Raw genomic sequence first — 13,050 nt, forward strand, 5'->3', positions numbered from 1 at the left:
GTAAAAAAGGAATAGATTTCCTAAGTCTGAATTGGGCCCATAGTCCAGACCAGACATTAATATGCTATAACAGACTGGCCAGTGGTTAGTATTTGCTGCCTTTGTTAAAGTGATGTTTGAACCAGAGGCTGAAGAGCCAAGGCTTCTCTCCCCCATGTTTACCCAAGGGATTACTGACTCCTCCAGCTCTGGAACCAACATCTCCAAAACACCTATTATTTGCTGACTGTTCCTTACCATTAAGTCTCAGAAAAATAAATATGTCAACCGCAGTCATCCACAGCGTTTTCCAGTAAGCCACAGGTACTCCTTCACACTATTCACCCCCTCCCCTCTCCAGAGAAAAACTGTTTGTCATAATGCAGTAAGAGAGAAAACATTCCAAATCATGGGCTATTTATTTGTCTAAATGGAGATCTGAACTTTTATTAAATTAGGTCTAAAAGGTGGTCATGACTCCCTCCTGTATGGGTGAGTGTAAATAAGGAAGAAGCAGTAAACAGAGTGGGCTTATACTTCCCTCCATTGGTAGGTAAACAGGAAAGACATTTGGGGATGAAAGGGGGCCGAGTTTGGGTATGCAATTTGCCGTACTTCTCTCTGTTTCTGAGAAAAAGCGTCTAGGTTGCCTCACTTGCACCATCAGGCAGAATTAAAAGTACGGGCAGAGGCCTCTGTAAATAATTCTGTAATTCTTTGCGTGTCCACTTGCTGCGTATGACGTCAGCGAATACAAAGTGAAAAGGTTGTTGGAGGAAACCCCCCCGGGGCATGTGTGTGCACATAGCGAGGTGTGTGTGTCCACCCAGACAGGAGCAGACTTGAGCCTATATAACTAACATGAGGAGTAGAAAGGGGGCATAACAAAGCAGTAGACAATGTTATGCTCGTCCCTTTCTCCTCCTTGATAGAAACGTCTGCAGTCATGTCACAACGACTTTCAGAAAAGCAAACAGAGAGACACAGATGGGGAGAACTGAGGAAAAAGAGCCTGTGATGGGCTCTTTCTCTTCGTCTGGACGAGGCTGAGGTATTTAGGCTCATTTGCAGTGCTTTCACAAGGGAGCTTTAGTGGGATTATCTACAGTGGTGTGTTGTGTCTGTTTCTGTCTGCCTGTTTGTCTCTCTTAGTGCGTGTATGGAGGGTTTGGGGGTAGCTGAGAGGTTTGTGGGTAGCTGAGGCCGAGTGTTTCCCTTTAGGAGGTTGTACTCGATGCTGATGGATGGGTGTATAGGTCGCATCAGCCAGGGTCAAAGAAGCATCACCTCCATCCTCTCAGCCGTACCTCTCCACTAATGAAGGAACTTAATCATGCCATGGTTCTACAGGCCTCACCTCAGGCCTCTAACTGGATGGCCGAGGACACTTGCAGATGGAAGTATTATAGCAGAGTCACTGTATACATGGCATATGCCAGCTCCCTCTTGCCCCACTCCTGTACCTAGTCAGAGTGAATGATGTGAATGTTTGTCCCAGAATATAGTTTTCTTCTGAAACCAATCGAACATATTCAATTTACAGACTGCATTCCAGCGGATTTATCAGTCAGTCAGTCAATATTTGCTCTGTTTCTAATCGCAGAGGCCAAGTGTGATGGAGAGACTGAGTCCAGAGAGAGCGCTCGCCATTGCCTCACGTCATTCCAAACAACACTCTCTCCATACCTCCGGCTTGACTGGCCTTAGAAATGTGTGTCCTTTATGTCTTTAACAGCCCCTGTCCAATTCCACATCTGATGACATCACGGGTCTCTTAAAGGAGGTGTTTTTCTTCTTTGACATAAGTGCTGCTGCTATGTCACCATGTCTGCAGGTTGTGCATCTGGGAGTTTTAGTGAGGATGGCTGGGCTGGCTATGTGGTTAGGCAGGAAAGCACCCAACGTCAGACAGACGTGACACTTTTTTCTCTCCTGGCACTGGTACACCTGTAGGCTTTTTCAAAAACACCCATCTCCATTTCAACATCAAAGTGGCCTTTGAGATAGCAATTGGCACCGAGGGCGAACCTTTCATGTGATTTGTGGAGCATAGGCGTGGCCGAGCTGCTGACTTAGGGTATGGACACACCTGGCAGGTGCACACACACACACACACACACACACACACACACACACACACACACACACACACACACACACACACACACACACACACACACACACACACACACACACACACACACACACACACACACACACACACACACACACACACACACACACACACACACACACACACACCTGTGTGCATATAAACACATTAACACTCGCCTCTCTTTGTTTACTATGAAGAGAGACTGCACTGTCAAGAAAAATAGCAATGCAAATGTCATTGTCTATTTGCATTCTTTGTACAGTCTGCGTGCCAAATGCAAATAGAATCTACCTGCCCCCCCAATCTTCTGAAGCTGTGTGAACACACCCAACAGAATAAATATTGGCAACAAAACACAGCAATGATCAAGTGAATTATGTAGAAGTACAATACTGTGTGTGGGAAAGAGTGTGGTAGTATCATAGAAACAGGAGAGACAGCAGTAAAGGGCCTGCCATGACTGAATGCATGAATGTGCATACACATGTCTCTGTTTGCATGTATGCAAGCTGATGAACTGTACACACAGTGTCGTGCACCATGGCTACCTCTGCTGCCTCTCACCTAGGGTTGAGCTATGAAACAAGTGGTCCTCTTCCTCTGTTTTTCTCATAGTCATGTATGTTCTCGGCCCAGCCCTGTGTCCTTCGTCTCTGGTGAGTTCCTCTTTCTCAGGAACTGATTAACTCTGGGTGAGATACATAAAGTACTAACAGCCCTTTCCCTCGGAGGATATGTGACGGGTGATGTTATCACTCAGAGAGAGAAGACGGAGGCTAAATACGGTTAGGGGATTAATTCAGCTGAACTCGGTAGGGAGGAGAGGGGAGAGAGAGAGGAAAGGGGGAGGGAAAGGTGGGGGGGGGGCAACTGCATGCGAGCAGTGACAGGGAGGGTCTCAACACTTCAGTCATATCTTGCTTCCTATCGCACGTCTTCCTTCTCTCTCTCTGATCGTCAGCAGAACATTGACGTACACAAAGCTGCTTCTCAGAAAGCACGGGGTGGCTCTAATCAAAGAGACTGTGCTGTAGGGTTCACTTTGTAAAATGTTGCTCATAGGCCTACTGGACAGCAAGTGGACTGTTTTGGGACGAAGTGACACAAAAGCAACATAGTGTATTTGAGGGGAAGAGGAAAATGTCTAATACTTTCAACATTAGTTGGAAAAAATTATGTGTGTCTGCAAAGCATTTGTGTGTGTATTTGTGTGTGTTTCTGTGTATGGGTTTTTGGATCATGCTGTGTGAGGTGAGCGTTGTGTGTTTGGCAGATCATTGCCGCAGGGGAGCTTCCTTCCTGTCCGTCAGGTTTCCTAGCTGGATTTGTAAACGTTAATAAAACGCCTCCCTCCCCCGTACCAGCCTCTTTGCTGGCAGCCATGGAAATGCAGGCCCTACACAAACACACAGTAAAGCCCTGAGCAGCCTGACACGCTCTACTCTGCCAGCCAGCCAGCCAACCGACAGGTGAACATATGCAGGCCAACCAGGGAACAGGCTCTCATTCATCTCACAATGGGATAGAGGGATGGTCATCTGCTTTGATGTTATACTTAAACGTATATGCAGACAGCTGGTTAACTGAGGATATCATAAAGTCTGTGTTGTGTGTTTTTAATTTTTGATGTATTTTTTTTACACTGAAATATTTAGGAAGGAATAATGTAAGGATTGTCATTATAAAGTACAAACGGGGTGGTGCCATTCTCTATTTGAGTCCACTCATATCATCCTTTTAAACCTTTTTAACACAAAATTCCCCTTCCCTAGATTAAACCATGTCGCTGTATAGCAGGATGGGGCCTGGCCACCAGGGTGTATAGTGAATAAAAGGCCACTCTGATGCCTTGAGTGCAGACATGACATGTAGACAGAGAGGAGACTGCTTTACCGTATGTGCATGCTTGTTTCTAACTACAGGAAGCCAACACACTGCCTGTTTTTCTTCAGCAGTGCATGCACGCAGACAAACAAAATGCAGTACATATAATTTACTACATACAGACATAGCCAGCAACTCTATCACATTTCACACAAACACAAAGGATATTATTATCTATTCCTCCCCCTTCCCTTTCTCCACACTGTTCTCCTCCATTTTCAACGCCTCCTCAAATAGCCTCCAGCCTGGCAGGCGATGCGCCACCCCTCGCCCTTCACCCCCTCGCCCCTTGTTAGGATCCCCATGTCCCCTCCATGTGGCATACAGAACCGCCTGGCTCCCCGCATTGGCCAGTTGGTCGGTTTTGACTGGGCTGAATCCACCCTATCCCAAATAAGCGTAGCAATTAACCCATCCGGGGCAGCCACTAAAAACCTGTACAGTAGAACCATAATAAACATGATTTCTCAACAGGAAGGATCATTAAACCCTATATCCATCTGATCTGACTGGTGTCAGCCATGCATGGTCACACACACACACACACCAGCAGCCTTTAGAGGTTGACTCATCCTTGTAACACAATCTTCCAGTCTTTCACATGATCACACATTAAACCACTTTGATATGCATCACTACCCAAATGATGGCTCTAACGGCTTTAGCATATTGGGCTAAATCTGTTAGCATAAACCATCTCTTTAAGAGTATTAAGTCAAGGAGCCACGTATGTGGTCACCCAGGTATGACCATTTGACCAGAGGCAGCAGGGTGAGGCCATAAGCGTTTGGTATTAGCTGCTTGGAGACACACAGCTCCTCTTAGCGGTCTCTGATTATGCATTAATACACTTTACCGTTTCCTCTGACAGTGCCACTCCCCACACCCTAATACCACACAGACACGAACACTGCTGCACCATCCAATACACAGCATTGTCTCCCATTAACTGCAATTGCTGGTCAACTGTTGTTGATCCTCCCACACACTGACCGTACCCACACACACACACACACACACGGACACACACACACATGGACACACACTCACACGGCTACATGTTCTTGTATCATCTGCATATGACTCATGTATCTCTTTTAGTCTCCAATGATGGCACCCTGTTCTCTCATCCCCTAACACCAAGAATAGCCTCTCTCTTTCTCTGTGAATCCCTCTACACGCAGCTCCTGATATAGCAGCACATTAGACTTCTGACAAGACAAATATTCTCATGTACCCTGTAAGTACTCACGTCTGGGTTCCCTGGGCCCATCCACAGTCACTTTAATGGCACGGTGGTAGGTGGCCACCTGAGGAGGACCGGTGAAGACTGTGATGGTTAGAGTGAAGCTCTTTCCTGGGTTAGACAGAATATAGAGGGCCTTGGTAAGTGAAATGCATCAGTAAGACATAGATTCAGGAGGAACATCATGTGTGAAGGTTTATAGGCATGGGTAATTAATTGTGGAAATAAGCAGATTTTTGTGGAACAAGCACTTTGGTAATGACCACCACAGTCAACTTGCTGAATTAAAAGTGCCTTCTGATATGCCTCCCTTTTAAGTTTGTGAATTAAAGGGACCACCTCTTTGATGAGCTGAACTGTGGGCATGATTTGAATTATTGAGAGAATGTATTCCAGATTCTCTGAAAGGCTTACAGCAACAGTTTATTGTTCAACAAGGCCGATTGTTGAACAATAAACTTGAGCTCTCATCCTTGAGCTCTCCATCTGCATGAAAGGCGTGGGGAGAGCGGCTGGATCATGCAACGGTCCGTTTTTCATCTCAGGCTATGAAGCGGCGCTTTAATAAAAACAAGGCATAGCCTATCTTGTTAAAGAGACTGTTGGGGAAAAGGGAATCCTGGGGTGGGATAATTGACTACAAAAATGAAAGGATCTACTAGAGCGTTTTCCATTCATCAGTCAGCAACTATTTAAAGTGTGAATGCGCGGGCCAGGAGGAAGGAGAGGGAAGAGAGAAGGTTCTGGTCGAACGTCAGCTATGTGAGCGCTAGTTTTTAAAGGTGTGTAAACAAGCAAGTCCCAAGCCTTGAACGGAATATTCTGGTCCAGGCATTTTGGTGATTTGGACATGTAAAGACAATGGTATAATGTTCATATAATATACAGGCTGCGGCTACTAACCCGCTCATCTTTTGAGAGGGGCGTGCGTGATGGTCAATTATAGAAATAACTGTGGTAATGCCTCACTCAGCATTAGGCTGTAGTTTGAAATTGGGTTTCGCTCTATGTCTATTAAGCATTTTCAAACGAAATCTTAACATTTGGAATAATTATATTGTGCTCTGGATTTCCCGTCTTCCAATAAACAATGGTAATGGTTGTACGCTCTTTAAAGCTATTACACCAGGATATGAATTTCGACGTGGTTTTCATCTGATTCTCACGTCCCCTAAACTTTTTTATTTTATCCATTAATTTATTTGATCACTTTCTTTGTTTAAAATCGATTACCAAAATGAGGTATACTCAGGCTATAGTCAGAGCAATGACGCATGCAGGAAGGTGTTTTGTATGTGAAGTAAACTCTTCATTATTAATGATGTAAGATAGAGGTGCGTGACTCCTTGCGCTCACCTCGTCCGCTCCTGCCCACGAACCGCAGGTCGTTGAAGCGGGCGACCTGGTTCTTCATCACCGCAGACGCGTTCCTAAGCTCCGCTGAGTAGTTCTCGTCGTTCCCCGCCATCACTGTGACCAAAGTCCCATCGGGCACATCACCGAGTGCGACAACCTGTGAGAACACAACGCGGTCAACCTGGATCACCATGCTAAACAAACACAGACTACACCAAACCACATCCGGTGGAAGAAAAGAAAACGCACCATAAAACTAAAATATTACACCTGATTTCCAATCCATTAAAAAAATACTTTTATATTTAATAAAAAAATATTTGGGTCCAAATATAAAGGCCTATTGTGCTATAGGTGGGTTAAATTACATGGTAAGATGCTTCCTTGAAGCAAGCTTGCAATTGAAACAATATTTTAAGCTATGGAAATGACTTTTACATTTGATCGACCAATATCCAAATGGCTTTTAAAAAGAATGTTAGCACATTTTAATAAATAAGAATACGACCTCAACAAGCATTTTTACATTTGGATGTGATACAATAAAATATATTTAGGCTATTTTACAAAACATTACACTTTTAGCCCACGAATTCTATCACTTCCTGGTGTATAAATATAATTGATAACGTTCAGTGAAGCATCGTTTCATTGCTTCGAAATATGCAGATTTTATTCTGCACTGAAAGGCCTTTCAAAATAGCAATTTAATAATAACTAGTTTATCAAATATAATTAATTAATTGTATTATTATCATTATTATTATTAAATTATAATTATTTGTATTATGTTGTATGCTAATTGTTCCTTCATTGTATGTAGGCCTATTTGCAGTTCGTGCAAATCCAAACACTAGGCTGTGTAAATGTCATATTCAATTAGGTCAAATGCAACAACAAAAAAGCTACAAAAAAAAGCTACTGCCAAGTTATCACTTTAGTAGGCCACTAGGATTTTCACAACTTGATTGAATTACATTATTTATATTACATAACATGGATCTGCGTAAACTTTGTAATACTAATGCCAGTTTATGCCCTGTTGGCTATATGAAGCTCAAGAAAACATAAAAAATGGCATTTGACACTTGAGTTCAAATTATTCTGCGGTAGCAGTAATACGTCATTAGGTCGTTCATTATTTTACAAGTGCCCATTTGTAATTAGTAATTTGCCTTACCTTGAAAGCCACAGGGAGTGTCTTGTTGCACCTCCAGTGTGAGGGCAGCACGGAGCAGAGGAAGTTTGGGCTGTCCGTCCGGACCAGTTCGCCAGCGTGGTCTGACAGGACGTCCACCACATTCCTGGCCTCGGGTCGTGTCCTCAGCGGTCCAGGGGTGCCCATGGTCCCGCTGCCGTCTCCAATCTTGCTGCAGGGGAACGACGTGGAGGGCGGTGTGAACCGTCTGGTGGTGGTAGGGTCTACGGGAATATGCATCACAACAGCTTGGGTCACGGCCACTTCTCTAGGGCTTTTGACGAGTGTTCGGGGCTCTTTAAAAAAAATATATATGTATATTTTCTCGTTCTCTGACACTTGCTCCTTTGGGGTCGGCGAAGTCCAGTGGTTTACGCGATGATGGAGCTGAGCGCACGCAGCCCCCGGTTAATCTATCACGATGAGTCCTGGACTGTCCAGTGTGTGTAGTAGATGTCGTACCTTGCAGAGACGATACAGTTTAATGGTTGCGTGTTATATCATCTGCTCGGGATGTAGCTACCTGACAAACATCAAGTTGGTTTCTGTTTCTCACTGACTACAACAAAACCAAGAAACCGCAAACTCCGATCTAACCTCTTTCTCACTGTGCTCTGTTCTGGTTGCCTATGCTATGGCTCACTTTCTATTCTGCACTATTCAGCACTTGATGCGACGCCCCTCCACACTACAATTTTGGCCGCATATTAGAAAATAAAGGTCTAAGGCAAATTATAAAATCCAGTGGTTTTTGCAATATTCACGGAAGCTGACGATTCGAGTGCTGCTTGTTTGCGCTTCAACTTCACAGCAGAATGTTCTCAATCTTGTTTCACCCTCGGTGACTGAATGAGCTCCTTCAATTGAATTATGCTCATCGAGTCTCGCCAAAGTAGGCTAGAGTGTACTCAGTAATTCACAGTTCTCGACGCAGAGTTTGATACGAAGAATTCCGATGGTTACACGCGGACGTCAAGTGAAGAAGTTTCTTTTTATTCAATGATTTTTGTTCCTCGGTATCAAATGTCCTGCCACTTGCCACATATTATCCTTAATGAAACTAAAAAGTAATTCGAGATCCCAAAACTATTTTCTTGTGAACTATTCTCTCTCTAGGTTGAAATAGGCGCTTGACTGAGTGGTGGTGCGAGAGTGAAGACTGCCGTGATATTATTTACTCAAGTCATTTTACTGTTTAGTGGTTGGAGTGTGCGGATGACTTCGACCAATGAGTCGCCTGGGTTGGACTTTCTTTCATTAGACCAATCAACGTCTCCGGAATATAAACGAAGTGAAGCGCTCTCTGCTTACTCTGTTATACTCACACGATATATTATTGACAGACTACGTATCTTGTGCTTTTCTACACTATGTGCTGAGTTGTTTTAATGTTTTGCACAGTTAGGCTACATTTATACGTAAAATTACAACAACTGTTCTCATGCATTCGTTATAGTGTTGAAATTACATCCGGCATCGCGGCTGAATGGTGAAGTTATAATGCTAAATAAAAGTTCGGCCTATTTGTTTATTGAAGATTTTTAAAAACGTCGTGTTATAATTGCTCTGTCTTCCTTCTGTATGCCTATATATGACACCGGTCAAATTATATAGGCTACTACCTTCGAAGAAATAGAATCACATAATGCATTCTGCTTATATTAGCACATCACCGCAGTGTGTTTACATACAGTGTGAAAAGATAACAATAATTCAAGCTGGCGCATTTATTTGGTGACTGCAGAAGAGACATTTAGGGAAACATATATCATTCATATTTTGATGATAAGTAGGCCAGTCATATAATATAGCGTAGGTCTACTTATGATATTGTTATGGGCTTATACTCACTATTAGCTAAATGTAGTTTTACTAAAATGAATAGGATGCTACATCTGAATGCATAATTGTCAATCAACTGCAATGTGCTATTTATCATGTCAGGAGTTCATGCACCTTTCAAATGACATATGGTTGATCAATATGAGTTGTGAATTTGATATGATTTTCCCATTCTTGTCCCTGCAATTTACCCCTGCTTTTTTCAGAGAACATCAAAGGCATCTATGGATGAATGTGTTTGGTTTAGTATTATGTAATATAGAGTAATAGGCTTGGGCTAGATTAAATGAACCGTAGTGCTGCTCGGGTTAGAGACCTATTGACATAATATGTGAAATTAGCAATATACGTTTTGTTCTCTTTCTTTTCCTTTTAAAATATGATTTGTTACCCCCATATCCAGGGAAATGAGCTGAATTAGGCTAATGATGAGTACTATAAATAAATAATATTGGCCTCCATTTGACACAATATGCATAGTAGGTGCATCTTTGTAAATATAGCCTATATAATTACATATAATTGTCTTATCACTTTCATTCGATCACGCCAAATTGAAACTAATAGGCTTACATAACAACTACAATTGTGCCAAGTACAGTAGCCACAGACAATTATTAATTGGAATTCCATCCATTAATAGGTTACTATGTACTGCACAAGAAACGACACACCCTGTTCACTCCTTCCCAGGCAATGATGGCTCGCAGGCGCTAGTTGGCGCAATTTGTCTTTGTCAAATGGACCTGCCTTCAGTACAGAGGGGGTCTGGATAGAGAAACGGCATTTATACCATCAGAGAAATTAGAAATAACAACATATATACTATATACCTGCACCAAGACGAGAAAATGTGAGTCATAGACGACCTATTATCACCTGTGTCGAACTTGACGTTTTTTTGTTGTTGAAAATTAATCAGAAATTGTACTCGGGATCCCAAATAATAACATTTACATTATTTTCTGAATTGATGTATAGGCTTCTAAGGGGAAGTAAAAATCACTCAAGCTTTATTCGTTTAATGTCACCTTTTACTTTCTAATGAAGTTATGAATAAATGTGTTGTTTTACTCCCATAGCCGATCATTTCGATTAAGGACGTGGATTTTGTTTTAGAATTTTGACTTTTTTCCACCGCAGGTGTATGGGGGGTTATTTACCATTTTGTCCAACGCACAATAAATTATGGAATAAACAAATATATGACTGTATAGCCCACATATCAAATAGCAGTTATTTAGTAAGCATACAAAAGTCAGCAAAAAACATTATGGTGATTACCTACAATCGCATTCGATATAGGCCTAGAGTACATATTAATACAAATCCAAAATTAAAATGAAATGTCAAATATTTGTGGATAACTTGTTTTTTAAATCAAGAGGCATTTGATTGTTGGGGCTATTTTGTGGTGTTAAATGATCCATAGATGCACACAAACCACAAAGATATTAAAAACCGCTCCCATCAGAATTATGTCAGAAATGAATAACACAAAACACATCCAAGGATGGAATAAATACCTTGCAACGATTCATTGATGCAAGCTGTTACAATTTACCTCCCAAAGTGTGGATCTAAGGTCAATTTACCTCCCAAAGTGTGGATCTAAGGTCAATCTATCTCCCAAAGTGTGGATCTAAGGTCAATTTATTCGCCTTCAATTTTCCAAAGTACTGTTTAGTTGTTATATTATTGCGTTACTGAAGTTAATTCCCAATGCGATTACTAATGTAGGTTAATAGTGTTTGATATATAATTATCCATGACAATAATTAGACTACTCATAATTAGACCATTTAAATGTACATTTAAATGTATTTTTCCCACTTATGTTGAATATACTAAGTGTGTGTGTGTTTGTTTGTGTGCGTGCATGCGCGCGTGTAGCGCGTGTACGTTTCTTCTGTTTTTTATTTGAGATAGTAAGGAAATTGTGGTAAGGAAGAGATGGGAGTGGGTTTAGATGTACCCTTCATTTTCTTTATTATACTGATGTCAGTCAGACAGATACGAAGCCAAAGTCTTGCGGGTAGAGTGGCGAGGGAGATGGGATGAGAAAATTATACACTCTTCACGCCTGCCAAGGCCGAGACCGTTAGGAGGGAAGCCATTTTAAATCATATTTTAACAACACGAATTGGCGCCAAACACATTGATAACAATTATCACACAGCCATTGTCTGTCCATACAGTGCCTTCAGAAAGTATTCACACCCCTAGACTTTTTCCACATTTCGTTGTGTTACATAAGGCCTGAATTTTAAATTGATTGCATTTATATTTTTTTAATCACTGGCCTACACACAATACCCCATAATGTCAAAATGTAATTATGTTTTTCGAAAATTGTACAAATTAATACAAATAAAAAAAGGTTGAAATGTTTTGAGTCAATAAGTATTCAACCCCTTTGTTATGGCAAGCCTGAATAAGTTCAGGAGTAAAAATGTGCTTAACAAGTCACATAGTAAGTTGCTTGGACTCACTCAGTGTGCAATAATAGTGTTTAACATTATTTTTTAAATGACTACATCATCTCTGCTACTCTGTATCCCACACATACAATTATCTGTAAGGTCCCTCAGTCAAGCAGTGAATTTCAAACACAGACTCAACCACAAAATCCAGGGTGGTTTTCCAATGCCTTGTAAAGAAGGTCACCTATTGGTAGATGGGTAAAAAATAAAGAAGACATTGAATATCCCTTTGAGCATGGTGAAGTTATTAATTACACGTTGGCTGTTGTATCAATACACTCAGTCACTACAAAGATACAGGTGTCCTTCCTAACTCAGTTGCCAGAGAGGAAGGAAATAGTTCAGGGATTTCACCATGAGGCCAATGGTGACTTTAAAACAGTTACAGTTTAATGGCTGTGAAAGGAGTAAACTGAGGATGGATCAACAACATTGTAGTTACTCCAAATTACTAACCTACATGACAGTGAAAAGAAGGAAGCCTGTACAGCAGTTTTCCCCAAACTCGGTCCTCAGGACCCCAAGGGGTGCACGTTTACTTTTTTGCCCTATCACTACACAGCTGATTCAAATAATGAACTCATTATCAAGCTTTGATTATTTGAATCTGCTGTGTAATACTAGGGCAAAAACCAAAACGTGCACCCTTTGGAGTCCCCAGGAGAGAGTTTGGGAAACGCTGCGTACAGAATAAAAATATTCAAAAACATGCACTAAAGTAAAACTGCAAAAGAATGTGTCAAATAGATTTACTTTATGTCCTGAATACAAAGCATTATGTTTGTGGCAAATACAACACATAACTGAGTACCACTGTTCATGTTTTCAAATATGGTGGTGTATGCATCATGTTATAGGTCTGCTTGTCATTTATTTGCAAGGACTATGAAGTTTTTTAGGATAAAAATGTATGGAATAGAACTAATCACAGGCAAAATCCTAGAGG

The 13,050-nt window shown here is 41.6% G+C and overlaps 1 protein-coding gene across 3 annotated transcripts in view; it reads right to left on the reverse strand.

Annotated features, from left to right (window-relative positions):
• Nucleotides 1-13,050, reverse strand: part of runx3 (RUNX family transcription factor 3) — a 76,396-nt gene that overhangs the window by 33,662 nt on the left and 29,684 nt on the right. For 2 of the 3 annotated variants that reach the window (XM_046366689.1, XM_046366687.1), the window contains exons 3-5: nucleotides 7,762-8,003; nucleotides 6,582-6,738; nucleotides 5,217-5,336 (exon numbers count right to left, since the gene is read on the reverse strand). In XM_046366689.1, the coding sequence (XP_046222645.1) occupies nucleotides 5,217-5,336; nucleotides 6,582-6,738; nucleotides 7,762-8,003 (519 nt within the window). The remainder of the gene's footprint in view (nucleotides 1-5,216; nucleotides 5,337-6,581; nucleotides 6,739-7,761; nucleotides 8,004-13,050) is intronic. The other variant, XM_046366688.1, reaches the window with a different exon arrangement.

Source organism: Oncorhynchus gorbuscha, linkage group LG10, assembly GCF_021184085.1.
Source record: "Oncorhynchus gorbuscha isolate QuinsamMale2020 ecotype Even-year linkage group LG10, OgorEven_v1.0, whole genome shotgun sequence".
NCBI lineage: Eukaryota > Metazoa > Chordata > Actinopteri > Salmoniformes > Salmonidae > Oncorhynchus > Oncorhynchus gorbuscha.